General features: G+C 46.2%; 1 protein-coding gene across 2 annotated transcripts in view; it reads right to left on the reverse strand.

Annotated features, from left to right (window-relative positions):
• Positions 1-21,949, reverse strand: part of LIMK2 (LIM domain kinase 2) — a 45,376-nt gene extending 23,427 nt beyond the window's left edge. Inside the window, exons 1-2 of one of the 2 annotated variants that reach the window (XM_024198011.1) lie at positions 21,847-21,949; positions 15,354-15,453 (exon numbers count right to left, since the gene is read on the reverse strand). In XM_024198011.1, coding sequence (XP_024053779.1) covers positions 15,354-15,453; positions 21,847-21,949 — 203 coding nt within the window. Of the gene's footprint in view, positions 1-6,620; positions 6,674-15,353; positions 15,454-21,846 lie in introns of those variants that run through there. The other variant, XM_024198012.1, reaches the window with a different exon arrangement.
• Positions 21,950-22,480: the final 531 nt, after the last annotated feature.

The following is a 22,480-nucleotide window of genomic DNA, read 5'->3' on the forward strand; positions in this document are numbered from 1 at the left end:
TGAAAAAACAGATTGACAGAGCCAGACGAGTACCCAGAAGTCACCTCCTACAAGACAGGGCCAACAAAGAAAATAACAGAACACCACTAGCTGTCACCTTCAGCCCCCAACTAAAACCTCTCCAGCGCATCATCAGAGATCTACAACCTATCCTGAAAGATGATCCTTTACTCTCACAGATCTTGGGAGACAGACCTGTCCTCGCTTACAGACAACCCCCCAACCTAAAGCAAATACTCACCAGCAACCACACATCACTGAACAAAAACACTGACCCAGGAACCTATCCTTGTAACAAAGCCCGATGCCAACTCTGTCCACATATCTATTCAAGTGACACCATCACAGGGCCTAATCACATCAGCCATACCATCAGGGGCTCGTTCACCTGCACATCTACCAATGTGATATATGCCATCATGTGCCAGCAATGCCCCTCTGCCATGTACATTGGCCAGACCGGACAGTCTCTACGCAAAAGAATTAATGGACACAAATCTGACATCAGGAATCATAATACTCAAAAACCAGTGGGAGAACACTTTAACCTGTCTGGCCATTCTATGACAGACCTGCGGGTGGCTATCTTAAAACAGAAAAACTTCAAAAACAGACTCCAACGAGAGACTGCTGAGCTGGAATTGATATGCAAACTAGACACAATCAACTCAGGGTTAAACAGGGATTGGGAATGGCTGAGCCATTACAAACATTGAATCTATCTCCCCTTGTAAGTATTCTCACACTTGCTTCTTATCAAACTGTCTGTACTTGGCTATCTTGATTATCACTTCAAAAGTTTTTTTTCTCTTACTTAATTGGCCTCTTAGAGTTGGTAAGACAACTCCCACCTGTTCATGCTCTCTGTATGTGTGTGTATATATATATATCTCCACTATATATGTTTCACTCTATATGCATCCGAAGAAGTGGGTTGTAGCCCACGAAAGGTTATGCTCTAATAAATTTGTTAGTCTCTAAGGTGCCACAAGTACTCCTGTTCTTTTTGCGGATACAGACTAACACGGCTGCTACTCTGAAAGGTGAAATTGCTTACAGATAGCCAGTGGTTTGAAGGAAGTGACTTCATTGTAAAAGGTATTTGGAACCATTTCCCCCACTATGGATGAATAAACTCCTCCTCCCAAACTAGATTAATACACCTCTACCCCGATATAACGCGACCCAATATAACACAAATTCGGATTTAACACAGTAAAGCAGTGCTCTGGGGGGGCAGGACTGTGCATTCCAGTGGATCAAAGCAAATTCGATATAACGCAGTTTCACCTATAACGCGGTAAGATTTTTTGGCTCCCGAGGACAGCGTTATATCGGGGTAGAGGTGTAGTTCATGAATGTTGTGAAAGTAGAGATTCTCCCAGCTTGGGGAGCTGCAAATCCTTTTCCCTCATGAGGGGACAGAGCTTTGATATGTGCAATAGGCCCTGCCAATTTCATTAGCAGGAGGAGAGTCTTTGTGCCTTAAGATGCACAGTGCATTTGTTATTACAACCTCCAGATCTGGGGCACTGTAAGGGCTTGGCTACACTTGAAACTCCAAAGCACTCCCGCGGCAGCGCTTTGAAGGGCACGGCTCCCAGCGCTGGGGCACGTCTTACACTGGTGCTTTACAGCGCTGTAACTTGCTGCGCTCAGGGGGGTGTTTTTTCACAACCCTGAGCGAGCAAGTTGCAGCACTGTAAAGCGCCAGTGTAGCCAAGGCCTAAGAGTTACACCCTCATAATGGTATGCATACACTCCACCTGCAGGGCATCAGAACAATGTCTTTCCTTCAATTGCTAGCCTTTGGCTTTCATTTGCTGTAAGCACCCCTGACTGAATGATCAAGGGGGTGGGAGGGAGAAGAGCAAGTGGTGACTAAGAGCAACACTATAAGCTCACCTTATAGTGTGTATAGTAACACCCATTGTTTCATGGTGGGTGTGTGTGTGCGCGCGCGTGTGTGTGTGTGAGAGAATATCTATATATCTTTCTACTGTATTTTCCACTACATGCATCTGATGAAGTGGGCTGTAACCCACGAAAGCTTATGCTCAAATAAATTTGTTAGTCTCTAAGGTGCCACAAGTACTCCTGCTCTTTTTACCAGGAAATAGGAACTCTGGATACTGCTGTTGCAACATATTCATAGTAAAGGGAAGGTGAAAGGGGGTGGAGTCTGTAAGCAGTCAGCTCTTTGCTATGTGATTAAACAAATCTGGGCAAGATAAGTTTGCAGCTAAAGGCTCAACACCCCACCCAGAACAATGAGGCAACAATAAGTGTGTCAGGTCCCAGAGACAAGACTTTGTTCAACGGTGCTAACTGGCTGCCTCAGTCATGAGTCATTATTGGTAAGAAGAACACCTCACTGAACAACACACTGCAACGCAGCCCCTTCTGCCACCATTACACTTTATATGTTCTAATAAGGAAGATGCTTTAAAATTTTGAAAATTTGTGCACAGCATAGAGCTGGTCACCAGAACCAACCCTTTGACTAAAATCATGTCCTTGGCCAGGCTACAGAGGCACCATGTGACCCTCAAGTCCCCAGTTGGAAAGATTAAGAGGGGAGCTTTACTCATGCAAGATAGTGGGACAAACTCCCCTCCATCTCACTTGATGTGCATTAACTTTAGCACTGTTGGTTTATGGGTTATCTTTCTAGGCCACCACATCCAGAAGCAAGGCAGATTTCACTCTTCTGTTCAGGATATGGACAATGGAAAGGTCTAATCCCAGATTTACTTTTCTCCACTGTATTGAGAGAGTACCCAAAACATGACTGATTCCTCAGGGACTGGAAACCACCACAGCTTACACCTGATCATGTCCCCTTGCTGGCTGGCTGCTGCTAATAACCCCACCAAGTTCAGGCGGGTTCTCTTCTCACTCCATCGGGTACAACGCTTGAGCCCCAGGTAAGGGAAGTAAATCTCCATGAACAGTTCTTAATCAGTCCATTTTTCTGGAGCTGCAGAGCACTTCTCCAAACATGGGATCATATTTGACAAGATTCATAGAGTCTGGAACTAGGGGTGCTGGAGGTGCTGCTTGAAGCGATTTCCATCGTATAGAGCAGGGGTGGCCAATCTGTGGCTTTTCAGAAGTTAATATGCGGCTCCTTGTATAGGCACCGACTCCAGGGCTGCAGCTACAGGTGCCAACTTTCCAATGTGCTTGGGGGGTGCTCATTGCTCAGCCACAGGCCCTGCCCCACTCCACCCCTTCCTGTCTCCTCCCCTGAGACTGCTATGCTCTCACTCCTCCCCCTCCCCCACCGAGCCTCCTGCATGCCACAAAACAGCTGATCAGGAGGTGCGGGGAGGGAGGGGGAGGCGCTGATCGGCGGGGCTGTTGGTGGGCAGGAGGCACTGGGAGCAAGGGGAGAAGCTCATGGGGGGCTGCTGATATAGTACTGTGGCTCTTTGGCAGTGTACATTGATAAATTCTGGCTCCTTCAGGCTCAGGTTGGCCACCTCTGATATAGAGGGTTTACAGTTTGGTTCAATGGCTTTCAGCACCCCCTCTATACAAATTGTTCCAGCATCCCTAACAAGATTCTTGATTTTTGGACATGGTTAATGGTGAGGATACTTATCTACTCCTGCAGTGGCAAAGTAGGAGATGAGGGCTGCAACAATCCTCTAGGCCTAACAAGGGAAGGTCTTCACTGCACATGTGAAAATCCCCCATCCCCACATCAGCAGACCAAACGTGTTCTTGAAAAGCACAGCCACTTCTCCACTAAGTGTGAAAATCCAACACTACTGGGGTTTAGATGAATAAGGTTGGCTTGGGGCAACACAACAGGCTGCCAAGGGATTAGGTGAAGTCAGTTTGGACACTGAGTTCCCACAGGTTAGGAACACCGTGGGAGCAGCATGTTCAAACCCCAGGAGAACAGATGACCCTCCAAGTGTTCTAGTGACTGATGGAGCAACGTTGGCAGGTATCCCAGGGAGCTGCAACCACCTCTACTCAAAGGGAGGGTGCCATAACATGGGCCTTATGGAGGGGGAAGAGCTGGGGTTCTTAGGGATCCCAATGCCTCCTATATTTTTTCTAAAGAAATTCAAGAGGCTTTGATGCTGCCTTTGCCATCACTTACAACCATGACATGTGAACAGAGGCTTTAAACTGGTAGCTCCGACCTACTCATTGAATGATGCCACAGCCCTGCACTTCAAGGCGTTGGAGCTGCTTCCATGGCAATCATATAATCAAGAACACTAAACTACAGCTGAACTGGCAGGCAGTGACAGCCAGAGAAGTGTGTGCCACTCCATACTCAACTCCTTCCCTTCCCCATCCATCATTCCTAAGACTCTAGAGAACTTTGCTAAAGCCATATTAAAAATGACCATTTATTGAATTATTTTATAAAATATATAGTCCTTTAACAGCTGCCTCTGGGAGGCTGCACCTTTGTTTACCTCACATGGGAGTGAGGGGAAAGAGGCAGCAAGAGAATCAGTGGCCCCAGAAGGAGGGCAGGTCAGTTACATCCGTGAGTGTCAGCTTCATGTGTAACTGACCTGCATGCCCAATCCCCACCAGTCCCTACGCTTTAGGCATACCTCCCAACATTTAAAGTAGTCAACACGGGATGAGTTCTGCCTCCAGGGAGTAGGAACTGCTGAGCAAGCCTGCCCCACCACTCACCCTGCCGTGCCATTCAAAGCCCAGCTGCCCAACGACCCCCTATTAGGGGAGCCAGGCCAGGCCAATTCAGAGCAGCACTGACTCCACAGGCAGTGGCCAGGTCAGAGTGCCCGGAGCAAGGAGCCAAGCCCAGCCAGCCCCACAGGATAGATGCAATTTCAACTGTGATGGGGGTTTTATGGGTCAAAGTGGAACAGTCACACACAACTCCAGAGGTCTGCTTTAGGCCTCCATGGTACTTGGAAAACAGGTCACATCTTGGTGTGGATCTGGGTGTTACTGTGTCCATGCTGCTGAGTTCTGTAACTGAGCAGGCACAGAGATGTCAGAAACTCTCACTTGCAGCCCATTTGGTTTTGGGGGGGATGCTAAATGGATCAGACAACAAGAAACCAACTTGACCAACGGTGAGGGGGAAAATTCAGCTCAAAGGCAAAGTCTCCTTTACATCCAAAAGGAAGCCAGTATCTTAATGAAGAGAAACCTCACACTAGCACTGAAATGGCTGCACCCTCTCAGTAAAGGTCACTAATGGAAACCCCTCGTGGATCATCAGGTGAGGCATGTTAACCCTACACCAGATAGGGTGCCCAAATAGCAAGTGTGAAAAATCGAGATGGGGTGAGGTGTAATAGGTGCCTATATAAGACAAAGCCCCGAATATCGGGACTGTCCCTATAAAAATTGGGACATGTGGTCACCCTTACTCCAGGTCTACATCTCCAAAGGTGGGGAAGGGAAAGAACTGGCATGCAGAGAGGAGGACACTTCCAGAACATAGCGCTTCCCTAAAACTGAACCTAACCACCTCCTCACCCAGGACCTAGCTGAAGTGCGCACACTGGCTAATGCCCCAGAAACCTCCAGGGCAAAGAGACAACAGAAAGCATATCCAAGGTGCTACAGACAGAAGGCAGGGCATGGAAGCTCTGCTTCCACATGCACCTCTCCCATGGCACTTCCTTTAGGCACCAGCAAGTGGAGCATGTATTTGTGAATAATTCCCATACATGTCTTTTACTAGTATTGACTGCACTTCCTCCCAATGGTAGGAAATGGGTTTTTAGAAGCCTGCCTGTGAAGTTAGGTCTGTCCTGTCTCAATGGGCCTGCCCTTGTTCCACATGAGATAGGAACTTGAATCTTGAGGATTTTAAGACTGTTTTAGCAGAGTTTCCCAAGCCTTACTGGCCACCACAACTATGTTTGTGAGACTAATTTCAAACTTGGCTGGCTAACATGGAGAAACTAGTGCAATCAAGGCCTTGCTCTGGAGCCATCTCCAATCCATTTAAATGACTCGGGGTTGAGGAAGAATTTGGACATTCAGATAAACAAAAGGGGTTAACATAAGCAAAACATCTGAGATAAGAGCTCATTCCAAGATAACCAGGCATTTACTGTAACTACTTCTTGCCTGCAAATCACTTGATTTCATTCATTAGATATGATCACACACTGCTGCCTATGGATTATGTTACCTTCCCAAACTCATCCCAGTGAGAAGCATATGGCACTCAAGGACCTCATATTCTGTGTCATTCCCATGAACACAGTCTCCCTTTCTGTATACCAGGAACTTTCCATAAAAGCCTATTCTTTCTGGCTGCTGCCTGGGAGGCAGTGAGGAAGCAGACGTCTATGGTTTGAATCTGAAAGGGAGCCTGCCAGTACACACTTGGGCTGTGCACATAAACACAGCATTACAGAACAGATATGCACACATGCCACACCCTCTTATCAATAAGAACATGGATACAGATTAGTTTTCAATAACTCTGCCTAGTCCCCCCCAGTTCACAAGTCATAGAGCTCCTAGCTTCAGGCCTGCTGCTCCCCACACACAAGCAGCTAAAGTTCATTCCGAGAACCTCAAACACAAGGCGCCCAGGACGACATTACAGGGTGCCAAGTGGAGACAAGGCCCGGAGGGAAATAATAAAAACTTACCGAAAGGGCTCCTTGGGAGTGAAATAAGCTGGGGCAGACAAGTAACTTCCCATCTTCAAGCACTGGATAAACCGGCTCGGTCGCAAACCTGTCCAACTGCCTCTGAACAACTCCACTTGGCCAGCATGGCAGCTGGAAGGTCTCACTTCACCTTGCGCTGATTCAGGTTCCTCTCCCCTCTCTGAAACTGCCTAAGGAGTGCCAGGTCTCTCAGCCACTCATTTCTTTTCAGATCTTTCCTGGCTCCCATGGCTGTAACCATCTCCTCCTCCACTCAGCAGCAATTGCACCCTTGGGTGGGATAGCGTAACCACTAACCTTGCTAAAATTCGGACATTCTTGTGCGGGAGCTGGTAGAGTTTGCAAGAACGAACTGCTGTCAAGTTAGTTTTTCCTTCTTTGGTTCCACCCTCCTGAGGGTGGGAGGGGAGGAGGAGTCATCCTTTACAAAAGGAACATGGGTGGTTAGAAGCACCAAGGAAATAGACCCTTTTCACCAGGGGTGGAGCTGTGATTCAGACTCCAGAGAGAGGTTACGTGACAGACACCCTGAAAGGTTTGAAACTTCTGTTACAATAAAAGCCAAGTCTGTGAACACACAGCTCTTCTCGGCACAGTAATGGTACGGATACTGAAGTCAAGAAAGGCAGAGTCAAATACAGAGAGTTAAGCCTCTGCTTATGTCAGATAAATGCTTATCGCAGTTTCCTAGATCACAGTGGTGTGTGCACGTTCCACCCTTTCCAGTCCCTCCAACCTGCTTGTTGATTCTCTGCTGCACAGTGCCCTTCACTCTGAGGAAGGCTAATCTGCCCCCAAAGATACAGCCTCAGCTGCCTCAGAGCAGAAAGAGAAGACCAGGTCCGGCAGTTTAACCCAGCCCAGGCTTCTGAATGGCAGTGTAGGATGTAACATTAAAACAGGTCAAAGATTGGTTAATCCGAGAACAAACAAGTCACTCGATCCTTGACTTAAACCTGCAACAGCTGCACAGAGAACTGCTTCAGCCTGTTCTGCCTTGTCCATGCCACTGACTGAACAGTGAACAGAGAGTTCTACTCAGAGCCCTGGTCTACCCAACACAAAGCACTGGTGTTTGTACAGTGCTCTGTTGAGTGGCTAGCCTGTTACACATGCTACTGCTGCTATTAGCCCTCCCATATTTGTGCAGTCAGTAAAACCTGCCATTCTCACAAGAGTCTCAAAACCCAGCCATGCACCAGAGATGAAAGTTCCCAGATTTGCTCCGACTGAAAATCCTCCATCTCACACAGCTGGCACTCTCTCAATGGAGGCACTGGCTGCAGGTTTGACAGCTGTGGCTGGCGTTTCAACTCCACTAGAGAGTCAGGCACCTAATTTTTGTAATGACAAGATGCAGCTACATTTATGGGAAAAAGGAGCCTGAAACGGTCAGTTTCTCCTACTCAGTTTGATTTTTAACAGATTAAGACAGTGCAGAAAGAACCAGGGCTGTAAAGCCTGATGCAGCCATCAATTCTGATGCAGGTCTAATTCCTTCTGACATTTCCGACAGCTTCACTGCAAGCAGCAATGCTGTGAGTCTGTGTCTAGGAATGCACTCCTTTCTCCCACATTCCCCATACATTGTGTGCTGAAAGTGGGCCAGTGCTCACATCCCGGTGCCCCCTTACTATCAACGCTACACCACAGAATAAGCGTCACCATGGAAAACTGGAGAGCCCCTCCTCCCATTGCATATCACCTCGTGACAAAAGCAGTCCCCTTAATGCCGCTGTCATGGGCTGAACCCCCTCCATGGTCAAGTCCACGTGACCCCATAAATCTCAGCTCTTCAGACTGAACCTTTGAAGATTGATCCAGAGATGTGATAAGGAGCCTACTAGTCTGTGAAAGAAGCCAGCAGATAAAACCCAACTTCAAAGTAATAAAAGCCACCCAGACAGCTAAGAAACTGGGAAGAGATTTTTGTCTGGGGTTTCCTTAAAGCCAAGGGACATATATTTAATCTTCTGTTTAAACAGGAAACATCTTATCAAGAAGATAATTCCACTTTTTAAAACAAGTCCTGGCCATCAGGCAGCAGCAGTTACTCTTCACCCACAGAATTCTGTGAACAGAGTTACTTCCCTTCTCAATTGTTTTATCACTCAATTATGAACATTATAGCTCTGATAAAAGGGTTTCTCTCAAAGAGGTGCTAATCTGTTTATTACATGTCTCAGGTTTTAGATCTGAACTCCTGGTCAGAACCACTAATCTTCCCCAGGTAATTTTGCAGATACCACTAATCTCTGCTGGACAAACAAGTTGCACTAAAGGTGAGAACATACAAGAGTCAAGAAATTCTAAAGTTAACATTCCCACAGCTAAATTAGGTGGGCCATCATGCATTGTGGGGTTTTGTGGCAGGGGCCAACGTTTCCAGTTTGTGAATTTTTGAAGTCTAAAAAAAACAAGACTATTTAAGATCCTAAATAATTCACATAGGTGGCCTTAGAGCAGTAGTTCCCAAAGTGGGGTTCGCAGGACGTTTCAGGGGGTTCGCAAGAAAAATTTCATTAATGGCGGCCAGAGGACTCTGCTGGGACCCAGTTGCAGGGCAGACAGCCCGAGCCCCAGGGAGAGCAGGGCCGGGCAGTTTGAGCTGGCAGCCTGAGCCTTCCCCTGTCAGCCAGGGAGCCGGCAGCCTGAGCCTTGTGGAGAGCAGGCAGCCTGAGCCCCTCCCCTGTCAGCCAGGGAGCCGGCAGCCTGAGCCCCTCCCGTCTCCTTGTTACCACCAGCCACAACCTCACCCAAAATTAGAGGTGGGTGAAAAATACCAAGCATTTTTCACAGAAAGTTTTGAATTTTTTTCACATTTTTCAAAATTCCCCAAGAAAAATTTACAAAAAACTGAAAAGGAAAAATGCTCCATTTTCAAAAACTGTTTTCATGAAACATTTTTCTGATTTTTGAAAACCAAAAATGAATTTATTTTTATTCGAAACCATTTTTTTTTAAACAAAAGCCAAAAAAACATTTTACAGAAACATTTTTGGTTTCTGGTTTTTCTATGTTCGTTAAAAAAAGTTTCAATTAAAAATATTTTTCAGAGGTTCATAGATTCCAGGGCCCGGCAATTGGGGCATCCATCACTCTGAGGAAATTTAAACTTAAATCCCTTTTTATTCATTTTTAGGAGGGGGTTCACGAGATTTCACAATTTAGTGAAAGGGGTTCGCGGGCTGTTAAAGTTTGGGAACCACTGCTTTAGAGCATGTGTTTGCAAATTGAAAATTGTATCTTTTTATCTAGTTTTGACAGGTTGTCATGAATGCTGTCTTTCTCCTGCAAGATTTGGGGACAGAATGCACTAACAAACTTGCCACAACAGGGGCTGCTTTCTTTACAATGTTTTTAGACATTTGACATTAACTGTTGCAAGAGAAACAAAGAAGTCTGAATTCTGGCCTTGACAGGTAAAAGGAAAACTTCTATTTACAAATTAATTCCATCTTAAAATCACTTTCTAGGCTCCCCACTGGTTCATTTTAGATTTAGGAACTCAAGCAGATTTTTATATTTCAGGGGTGGGGTTTTTTTTGCAATTTTAATGCTGCAAAATAACCGTCTTGGTGTATTTAAAGCAAGCTGTATACAGATAATCCCAGGGGCTCTGAATGGCAAGGGTTACATGCTGCACATTCTCAAATGCTCTGGTTTTTAAAGTGGCACTTTAGATGCCAGGGGTGGTAGTGAACAAGGCATGGACTGAGACTCCTCAGCACTTCCACCAGCCTATAAGATACGCAGATCACTGTCCATGCACAGAGGGGCACTTCAGTTCATTCATGGGACTGGTAGAAACTGGAGGAGGAGGAGCTCTGAGCAGGCTTGGCATCTACTGGGCAAATGGGGAGGCTGTAGTGTGCCCTTTTTTCCTTGTCCTGGAGGCACTCCAAGTATCTTGATGCAGACCCAAGGCCTCCTTGTACTTCCAAGGCATTTACAACACAAGATGTGGCTAGCAGAGGTCATATGGTATAATGGAAGGTCTGATCACAGTGATCAGCTATTGAAATATTTCAATATGTATCTGAGTGAAACTCCTGCAAGCAGCCATACCTTTCAAACTGTACAAAAAACAGGAGTGAAGTACTGCACGTTTACTATGTTATTGCCTATCGCTTCTAACTTTAAACCATAACATTCTCAAGCCGGGACAGTGACAGCTCCTCATAGGGGTACACAGATAAGCACGATGCTCTAAGAATGAACATCTGAAATAAGCAGCAACAGATAGATCTCCCTCGTCACCACCATCACTCACGTGCCCAACTCAAAAAGACTTAAAAGCTTCCTGAATGTATTTATCTGTATGCTAAGAAGCAAGCAAGAGAAAAATCTGTAATTGTCTATTAGATATGTTTCTGGGAACAGCAACATCTCTTTTGTAAACAGTGCACATCTCTAGTAACAAAATGTGCACTAACACCACTGCCCTCATGCTTCAGGGGCTTCCCAACCCATAGCTTTTGTCTATTTAGATTAAATTTTGCAAGCAACCCTTGTTTGTAAACCACTGTGCACACTTCGGGCACAGTGAGTAATGACTTTGATAATAATGCCCTGGAAGACAACCTGAAAGTAAAAGCTCAGAATGGAATATCCATCTCTACCTTATATAGAGTGGCCACCGAGATCCTGCAGCAGCTACACCCTCCCTGAGGAATTCTAACTATTCAGAAGACAGACCACCTGCAAAGTGCTTCATTGTTTTTTTTAACCCCAATGAAAATTCAGGGCGACCTGTGGGCAAACGAGCACTTAGGAACGGTTTCTCTCTGAATCCGATAGCCAGAGTGAGATTCAACAGCTAAACACCCCATCCACTGCAGAGACATCTCTAAAGAGAGACTCCCATGAGGATGAGTGGATAAAGCATTGACCTTTCAACCCTGGAACTCTACCAGGTGCTTACTGTAACTGCCAGAATATGCAGATGGAGGGGGGGCAGGAGGGGAGAAGAGAAGCAGAAGGATAAGAAGTGGGTAGAGATGAAAAATGATGCATTTTGTAACTGCCTTTCATTACAAGGGACATGATAAATCTCAGCCCCAAATGTATCTGCAGCGCACACAAACCCGGCAGTATTCACAAGCAAACAGCAAAAAGAAAGCCAGAGAAAGTGTTAGATATCTGTCCCACGTTTTAAACTGCACTGCTATAGTCTTTAGTTTGAATCTTTATCGCACAAAATGTAGCACATTAGCCTTGGAACCATCTGAAATCCTAATCCTGTCCACACAGAATTAAAAATAAATAAATAAATAAATCTATTTGACCACTTGTCAGTGGAGGGTAAGCAGATTTTCTTGGAAAGTGTGGAGTCCTAAGTCAATTTCTGCTAAATTTAAGCACCCACTTAAATAAAGTTTCTACAGAAAGACAACTTCAGAACCTATTCTGCTGCTCAGAGCTTTCCCCAATGCAGAGTGAAATAAGACCAGTCAGTTCACTTTTGCCATTCAGAATCCTATCAAGAATGTTGCAACTTTACACTGCTCCACGGGATAGCTATGAAGTACAATGGAGGCATGCACCAGACAACTACTCAAAAAGTGAGGTTGCAATACAACACTACCCCTCAGCATGGTCACAGAGGTGTGTTGCTGTCCCCACTAGTAGACAGCATTAAGATATGGACACAGTTGTGACAAAGCCGTACTAGGAGCTTTCCCCCCCACCCTGAACTTTCTTGAAAGAAGAGAGTCAGAGACTACAGCACTCTGCATCCTTTATCACAACTGTTATCTTTTTTAAACCACAGAACTCATTTCAGATGGCCAGCTCACCACATTCCCTCACCTCTGCCCCCCATTTCTGATCACCCACCACTCTCATTCAAACACACGCAATATCCCTCTGGCAAACGTAATTGTTTATACAGAAAAGCGATATCAGCGACATATTTTTAGCTTTAGTATGATATTTTCAGCCAGGAACAAGGAAGAGAAACTAGCATCAAGTAAGCGGCACAGGCCATCAGAAGCCTGATGTTTTATCTACTGTTGATCAGAGGGTAAGCCATCCACCTTAAAGCCATACCATGGAATAAAGTCACTCTGAAGGCAACAGAACTTGTGTCCCTATGTTGCTAGAGCAGGAAGTTTAATTATGCCCAGACACAAACAGATTTTCCTTCCAGTAATCCTATTGATAACAATTCAGACATAAGCATCAGCAAGAAGGGGACACAACCATGCCTATTCAGACACTCCTGAAATCTAAAGGAAAGCCTGACAAATGGAAACCTGGGCAAGACCCCATGTGGCCATTGCCCCTGGGACTGAATCTCAGTGGTGGCTGGGGACATCTGGAAGCAGAAACAGGTGAAGATAGCCTCATGCAAAGGCATATTTAGAGTGGACAGATGCCTCTCCTAAAGAATATCAGCCAATAACTCAGTAGGTTCAAGCCAAAGCACTAGCTAGCCAACAGACACAATTTAAGATGTCCAAGGTACATATCAAATAGGACTTTATCACTTTCCTCTCCAGCCATACCTAGAGAAGATACAGAATCCACGGACACAGCCTGTGCACGCTATTCAAGAAAGGAGGGAAGTGACAGAAAGTTTAAATCCTCAGAGAGATGCACACGCGTCAGCAGCTACCAGCTTGAAGTGTGATCAGAAGGCTAGCCTGACTGAGGATAAACAAAGCTAACAGGCCTGGAGAGGTGCCAATCTGCACGATGGAAATTATGTGCCAGGCGAAAAAGTCAGCTAATCCACAGGAAGCCTGTAAACAACTCTGCACAAGAGCTGCCGGAACTCTCAGCTACCAGAGGCTTCCTACCAGTAAAGGCCTTTTAAAGTTTGGCATTGGGATATTAAGCACAAGATTAGAGACATGCTGAGCTACAGAGCGAGAGGAGAAAGGGCGAGTCAGTCAATTAAACCTGGAATTTGTTGTTTTAGCGCACAGCCCCACCCTGGAACAAGAAGAAAGGGAATGGCAGTTTCCTTGACTGTAGTTTCTCACAGTGTAGCCTAGTTCAGCACAGTAGCTTAATCAAGTATTGTAGCCAGTCAAGGGCACAAGGCAGTAAGGGAAGCACGACATCAGTTAGACTCAGCGATTTGATGCATGTCACAGGACGGGAGAGTTTGGCATCTTTTGCTGGCATGGTCTGATTAGACTCTTCACTAGGAAATCAAGCTAGTGCACAGCACTACATCCTGCCCTTATTCAGACTTGCGCAGCCCCACTGAAGGCCATGCAGGCTGCGCAGGTGTCACTAAGGGCAGGATTTGACTGTCTCCATCAGCCCATTATGAAGAGTCCATGTGGTTCACATCCTATCCTCAAGTCCATCTGCTACGACACCACTTGAGAGCTGCCCCACACCTTGTGTAGTAGCCTGAAAGGTCACATAGCAAAAAGCACTTAGACAAGTGTAAACAAACCTGTATTCAAAGTTAGTTTATTCCAACGGAGCCCTACAGGCATCAGTTAGGGAAGTCTTCGCTTTGTGATGGTGCTCTGGTCTGTCATGCACATCTGAGTTTGACAAGTTGGCAGGGGCTGGGGGAGAGGAAGCCGGAGTGCTTAACCCCCAGGTTGTTTTTGAGCGTGGACAAGAGACGACTAGAGTTCTGTGACGTTTATTGTCCCGTACTCTTTGACTGGTCATTGTCAAATACCCTAGCACTGGAGAGCCAGGGTTCAGTGGTATAAAGTATTAGTTTCCAGTATTTGCAAACTGGGAGATTATTTAGATTAACGTCTCTTATGATCTGCCAGACCTAGAAACATTTTGCCAGCCCAATGTGGTTTTTAGACACCAGTAACCAGAATGTAGGATCTTTACTTTAAAAACACAGGACAGTAAACACTTCTCCTGACACATATCACTCACCTCCCAAACTCCCCTTTCCCTGGGCACAGACAAAATAAGCAAGGGTGAAAGGATAAAGCCAAATGAAAGCCAAAACCTTAAGAGACTGATCAACAGCTGTTATACAACTGCTACTCATAGTGGAGTTAGCAGAAGCTGCATGTGTTCAGAATCAGGACCCCTTAAAAAAGGCAACTAATGTAACAAGAATTGGATAAATTGCTCACGGAACAGATTACATGCATGAAATCCTGCTGCCAAGAGCAGAGGATTTCAAAGGCCTCTTCACTCTCTGCTGCTAGCAATGTGGTCAGAGGAGATTATGGTAAGTTGTAGATCTAAATAGCTTGACAGGGAGAAAGTATGTTTGGGGAACTCAAAACCTTCCTGAAACATCAGCACCTCTCCCCGCCAATCCTCAATAGCTCCCTGAAGCCATACACATATGGCAAAGAGAACCACGGTTACTCAAACTGCCTCAACCTAGTTCAGTGGGCACTATCTTGGGATGTAGCTGAAGAGAAATATGCAGCATCTCACCTATCTGCTATCACCACTAAATCAGAGCTTTCATTTTTATTTTAATCTTTATTTGTGTGTTGTGTAAGCAGCACTTCTCCAGATTGTTTCAAACGGCTATTAAAATTGCAATCTAGTTTCAAAGTGCTATGCCAGCATTAGAATATAGTAGTGAGCAGGAGCACGTGATCATTCTGTAAGATTTTCCTGAGTAAGCATAAAGGTGGCAGTAAAATACTGCAGCCAGTTTAAACCCTGTAAGTGTTAATACTCAGCATACAGGCTAACACATTGGTGGATGAACACAGGGAAAAAGTAATGTCTAAAAACAGGCTAGATTTAACGTACCGGAAGCAAGAGCTGTGCCACGCTTCATTAACAGTCCTGTACAGTCGTTGACCAGCTGGAATGCTGTCCCCACAGCCCAGACATCTCCAGACCTCTTCACCTACACACGAAAAGCAGAGGGTTATTAGAATGGCTACCAAACAGCATAAGCTCTCTTCATGCTATCAGGCAAGAATTCCCAAAACCTCTGTTAGGACAATCCTTGAGTTACATGTTCAATGTCAACTCCTCCAGGGCTAGAAAAGTAAAAGCCAGTGCTACTATCGGACACCCAACTCTAGAAAATGGGGGGCATTTCCAACTGGAACCTTAAAACACTTGTGCACATTTTTGTCCAAAGACCTGTATGCCTCACTACAATGGCCATCAGTGTCATTGTGCTCTGCAGTATAAATCAAGCAGTCACACTTGGTTGCCTTTCTCCCATGCACAAAAATTACAAGGACAAACTAGTTCAGTATTTCAGCTATTACTCAGAAGCATTATATGCTAGGCTAGCATAGAAGCCAAGCTAGCATTTGCCCCATGCTAATGACTCAGAAGATTTACAGCTACTCATTTAATTAACTGGATTTCCTAGGAAAGAGAGAAGGCGATAAGGGAGAATAAAAAGAGGTTTGTTTAAAAGAGGATAACCTTGACTGCCAGTCAGCTCACTCGTTACCATAAAGACAAAATGGTTGAGGTAATATCTTATTGGACCAATCTCTGTTGGTGAAAGACAAATTTTCGAGCTACACAGAGCTCTTCTTCAGGAACAGACATTGGTCTCTTTCACCAACAGAAGTTGGTCCAATAAAAGATATTACCTCACCAACCCTGTGTCTCTAATATCCTGGGACCAACAGAGGTACATCATTACTACAAGCATTTATGCGGCCTAAAGACAATTCCAACTGAAAGCGGCAGCTGGGTTTTGGAAAAGATGAACAAATCCTATAGGCTTACTGACCCTTCAGAAGCAGCTAGAGACTGGCAGAAGGATTTTAAGGCCTCCACTAGAATAGACATGATGATATGACAAGTTCCCGAGTTTACAAGCTTGGACAACAAAAGGATTTTAAGGATGGGGGAAGAGTGTGCTTGGCGTACAAGGACAGACTACTTCAAGTGAGAGGGCAGCATGGCAGAGTCATGAAGCTAGGACTAAAGGAAACTAAGGAGGAGTTGGTGGGGGAGGCTCTGAGGCCAGACTATATGATCATGATGGTCCCTTCTGGCCTGAAAGTCTATCCATCTATGAGGCACAAAGAGAGGACTGGGAAGTGAGAGCAAAGTTTAGGTGGTGTCAAGAGTGTGGAAAGACATGTCACATAGCGGGGCAGTTGTCAAAATGCACCTTTTTTCTACTCAAAGTTTTGTTCAATTGAGGTTGCATGGAAATGATATGATAAAAGAAGGAACTCAACACTCATTAACCAAGCATTCATCTAAAAGGCCAGACTTCCAATTTATGAGCAGCCAGTTTTCAGAGAACAGGAAAACCTGACAGAAGCTCAGTCAACCCACCACCACCTCCCCGAGCCACATGTAACAAGAGTTGGCTCCTGTTCAGGGTCACCTGCTAGCACTGAGTGTCTGCAGCAAATTAGAACTGGGCAGGGTACAGCACTGACATATGCAATGGCTTCCTGGGGAGCAAAAGCCATTTCCAAATGTCTTTCCAGTTACCACCCTCTGTGCATTCATAAAGAGTGCCAAGGGAGCCAGAGTTTCTGCTCAGTGTGTTAATTTTTCTGAGGCTCTCATGAACTGCAGGTTCCTTGTTTGCTCAAGATGCAGAAGCAAACATTACACTCAGGAACCCGCAGGCCCAGATTCTGCATTAATCACCCCTGATGAACTCAGAGGGCTAGAAACTAGGATGCACATCCATCTATTTACAGGTTTTGTTTTCCAAATCTTCAGGATACTGCATTTGAGACACAGATCCTGGGCATAAGAACACAAACACCACAGGGTTTCTACTGTTCACTAGAAAGTTTGGAAAGAAAGAAATTTAATGCCTGAAATCCAGCCTTCACATGCTTAGGTAACCAGACCAAGCAGAACAGAGCTCCTACGTTACTTTTCTCCTCAGGTATGATCAACTCCAGCAGACACACTCCATTGTCCAATGCTGAGAGGAAAACACACTGGTGTGTTTCAGGATTCACAACTGAAGTCTCTTTTCAAAACAACCCCAGATATCACAAGAAGCCAGGTTTATTGCCTCATCTTGTCATTTCTTTGCCTGGTTCTCCAGCATCAAGATTTGGGATGGAGATGAAGTTGCTAGATCAAACTCAATCTCCACAACAACCCATGCACATTGAGAAACACTTGTCTAGAACAAGAATGCAAAAAGGGACGACTATATTTAGCCATTAAATAGCTCTTCAGAGTTTGAAAGCACTGTATGACCGGCTAGCCAACTCCTGTATGATGGAGAAACTGAGGCACAAAGACAGGAAATCACTTGCACAAGGCCATAGAGCAAAGCAGTGCAGAACTGAGAGGAGAACCCACAGTTCCTGGCTATTTCCTAACATTCTGTCTACAGAACTATGCTGCACCACACAAAATGCTGAAGGAAATCACTTTAAAAGAGTTACATTAACCCAGATGCCATGAGACTAGGGCCTAAACTGACATTTTGAATGATAGCATCACTCAATGAGCCCAGATGCCACAACAAGCAGCACGCTTTACATCACTGAATAAACTGCTTCAGGGTCAAGCCTTTGGTGATCCTCTTGCCCAGCTGCAATTAAGCTAAGGGCTCCCTTGTCATTAAATGCTTGTGATGAGTGGGCCTGCTGTAACTATTCCCTCTCAGCACCATTAGATGGTTCATGTCAGTGAAATTTTAAAAAGACAATCCAAACACTATAGCAGTGATTGGGAGTTTGCATTTTCAGTGTCCCAGCTTTCCTTTATGCTTTGAAGAACTAGTCTCTATTACCTTGCTGCCACACTGCCTGGGAGATCCCACCTCAGGGTACTGTTCAAAAGGATGATTAGAAGCACAAAAGCAGGAGCATGACACTGGGCTCAGTTCCCTTAACAGTGTCAGCACTAGAAACCTCCAACACCTCAATAGCGGCACTCCTGGAAACAGAGTGGCAGTGGGGATTATGAAGGAGACTGAACTGTTCCAATTTACTCAGCCTGATACGCTTTCTTAGGAAAAACTATGGCCCTCTTTAGTGAGTCCATACTGGACGAGGCAGCTCAATTGCAGCCTTGCTCTTTGGATCACATCTAACAGCTAGGGAATTTTCAATCACCAGAAAAGGTTCACCAGATATGAGAAGCCACTCTAACCTACCATGGACCTCTAGGCATAGTGCATTCTGCACACCTCAGATGAAAAGGTCAACAACTTGCTTATCAAGGACCATGAACAAAGAATCTGTGCATTCATGACAGCTCAAGAGCTAACAGTTAGTTTCTACTGCACCACGTGGTAGCAGATGAGTAGAGTCATCCTGACAACCTATGTCAAAGAGAGAACCTGGAAGAGTAGAAAAGGCAGGGCACCACAGTGGGAGAGGAGCCAAGACTAGAAGAAAAACCTGATTCTATAAGCCATTAATTAGACTTCAATAATGATTAACATTTGCTCTAGGTACTCTCCTCAGTACTTAGGATAATCTTTCATTGAAGAACATCTCTCTCTTTAAGTCGCTTAGGGCTTTTCTAAATATTAACAGATATTTATCTCAGTTTCCTGGTCTCATCCTCAGCATTCATAATGAGACAGGAAGCTGCAAGGGATAGGAAGTCACGAGTCTCTCACCCCCAGTGCAGAGATCAATATATGTACACGTATCTAAGTAACTCAAGCCACAAACAAGACCCACCCTAACAAAAAAGGGTTTGCTAGTTTAGGTGACACTGTCCATATAAACTGAGTCAAGCTCATCTAAACTACAAATGTATCAAATAATCAATTCTTCCTCCACTTACCTGTTGCTCAATACCATAAGCTGTTTTACCCCTTTCTGCTACTTAGAATATAGGACTCCAGTTGACCTTATTCACAGACACCATGTTGATTTAAAATCCAAGAGAAAGATGCAGAAGGCCACAGCCTCTGCTTCATTCACTTGGTATAGGAATGTGTGTTTCAGTTTCCAATAAGCCTGATGCATGTTCCGGAGTAAAGGGTGAGTCCCTGAACCCATGTGCCTGAGAAGTTACACATGAGGACAAGGAGCAAAACTGTTCAGCTTCCCAAAAAGTGTAAGTAAAAAATGCAATAGGTGAACTAGTTCTGGACTTCCTGACTTCCTGTTGGATAAAATAGTCTCTGTGCATAAGATACATATTCTTTACATCTAGCTCTCTCTATTTAGTGCCATAAGCATACCATGTACTGTACAAAACAGAGCCTTTGCTCCAACGAGTTACAACACTGTTGTTAGTTAACAGTGACTGACAGTCATCCAAAAGGCTCAAACAGGACTTTAGGAATTCACCTAAGTTCTCAATAATCACCTCACTTGCTAGGTAATGTTAAACAGCTGTTGCATTGCAGTGGCAAGACTACACAACAGTTTAGGAAAGCAAGTGAAAAATTCCGTATTCAGCTGAAGCAATCCCTTGTTGGCTTAGGTATCCAGGAGAAACAGTGAGGATGAAAAAGACAACAGAAGTATGTAATCAACAAAGTAGGTCATTCAACTCAAATTCCCCCAGGACAACAAGAATGCTGCTGGGTGAAGGAGCAAAGGAAGTGCCTCTTTGGTTAGCAGTGTACCCTCTGCAGATAATCTGTAAGGCTAACCCTCAACTAGAAAGATGGTAGCTGCAATGGAATATCTCAAAGTGAGGGAAGTATAAAGCATGGGTGGAACCTCAACAACAAAGGACCCCATTGGGATTTTGCATGTCTGGGAATGCAAGTCTCTGCGTAAAGAGAAATCAGACATAATAAAAGACCACAATTGAGTGCCAAAAACAGATTAGTCTGGATGCCTACACAGAGAAAGAACAGCCACTTTTGTGGAGCACTGGGACAGGAAGGCAATTCACAATGTGAGTCACTACTGAATTCTACTCCCTTTCCTTCAAGCTTTCTGTATGACTGCTGAGCCAACATATCTACAACAGATCTGTCTGTATGCCCAGAAGGTCACTATGCCTGCAGGACAGGTTGGAAAATTCTGCTGAAATTTTCACTAAAGCTTCAAAAAACTGTTATAGATCAATATTTAAAACCAAGAGGGAGCTGCAATAGCCAATGAAAGAAATGATAAAGATTCAACAGCAATTTTACATTACCAAGTGAGACATTTACATAGTCTTTCAGCAGAAGTAACACTATGCAAATTAAGCCTCAAGTTGATGCCCAGGTTCCACTGCCCAGAAAAGGATGCAAGAGACTGGAGAATATAAAAATATCTTCAGTCTCCACCAGTGGAGAGGGGCAGGGTCACTCTGAACTCACATGTCAGCTATGATATGTGCAGCAGTTAAAGGAGCTGCACACCCAGCCTTTAGCTGGGTCATTATTAGGCACAAGCTTATAAGTGACTTCTTGATACCATGCATCCACTTCTGTGCCCTGCTGTTCTGCACTCAGCTGGCAATTCAGTCTCTCCCACTCACCCAGATCAGTGTGCCAGTGATGGAGAAAAAGCAAAAACTTATGGCCCTACACTCATACAGATGGCTTGGCTGGCCCTGGCCTAGAGGTGTGTGGAGACTACAGAGAGAATGTGAGCAGAGAGGCTATACCAGGACTCCAGGGAAGGAGTATGGAAGGGGCTATACACTGACTATAGGGGGAGGGGAGGGGGCTGTGCCAGGACTCCAGGGAAGGGGCTATACCCTGACTATAGGGGATGTGAGGGGAAAAGGCTACGCCAGGACTCCAGGGAAGGGGTATGGGAGGAGCTATACCCTGACTATAGGGGGATGTGAGGGGAAAAGGCTGTGCCAGGACTCCAGGGAAGGGGCTATACCCTGACTATAGGGGGATATGAGGGGAAAAGGCTGTGCCAGGACTCCAGGGAAGGGGCTATACCCTGACTATAGGGGGATGTGAGGGGAAAAGGCTACGCCAGGACTCCAGGGAAGGGGCTATACCCTGACTATAGGGGGAGGGGAGGGGGCTGTGCCAGGACTCCAGGGAAGGGGCTATACCCTGACTATAGGGGGATGTGAGGGAAGAGGTTGTGCCAGAGTCCCAGGAGAGAAGGACTATGCCACGACCCTAGGGGAGGGGGCTGTAGCAGGGACACTGGGGGAGTGAAAAGAGTCTCAGGGGGCAGAGCAGCGGCCCCAGCTCCCCGCTAGCTCCTGTTGCGAGCAGCCGCAGGCAGCACCTGTCCCCGCTGGGCGGGCCTGGCACGCAGCGCGCTTCGCCCCCCGCGGCAGCCCAGCCGGTGATGGAGCCGCGCCCTGCAACGGCCGGGGCCAGCAGAGCCGGGCACCCCCAGTCCGAGGGCGGGGCGCGGGGCCTGGGCAGCGCAGAGACCGGAGCTCACCCCCCACAGCCCCTCACCTGGCGGCCCCTCCATCGCCCGGCCGGGCTCGCTCCCCTCAGTGCGGCGCGCGGCCAAAGCGCCCCCACGCCTCCACCAGGTCTCTAGACCTCGCCCGCACATGTGACGTCAGCCTCTACGGAGTGCGGGGTGGGTCATACCGCACCTGGCCCAGGGGGCCTGCAACGCCCGCCCCAGGGCAAATATCGCACCGCCCCTTCCCTGCCGCGGGCCAATCACAGCCACGCCCACCTCTGGAAGCTCCGCTTCTTTATGGTCACAGGCCAATCCCCGACCTACCCAGTGATAAGAACCCCGCCACTTCCGCACCACAGCCCGCCCCCTTTTCGGGTATGGGCCAATCACAGCTCGGCTCCGCCCACTCCCACCTCCTCCCTAACGCCACACGTGCTAAACCAGCTGGGAAATTTGGGGCGGGACGTGGCTGCATCCTACAGCCGCCGGTCTTGCTGCGTGAGCCAGGGCAGCTGTAAAGGGGAGAAACTAAAGCAGCCCATGGAATCGAGCCCCCGGCTCCAGCCCTACTCCCATTTTAACCTCATTCCCAAGCTGTGCCAGCCCCCCTCCCTACTCCACCTGCTGGAACCACAACTCTCTTACAAAGCAACAGAGGGTCCTGGAGCCCCTTTAAGA

This window comes from Terrapene carolina, unplaced genomic scaffold (genome assembly GCF_002925995.2).
Source record: "Terrapene carolina triunguis isolate 2854851 unplaced genomic scaffold, T_m_triunguis-2.0 Scaffold790, whole genome shotgun sequence".
Classification (NCBI taxonomy): Eukaryota; Metazoa; Chordata; order Testudines; family Emydidae; genus Terrapene; species Terrapene triunguis.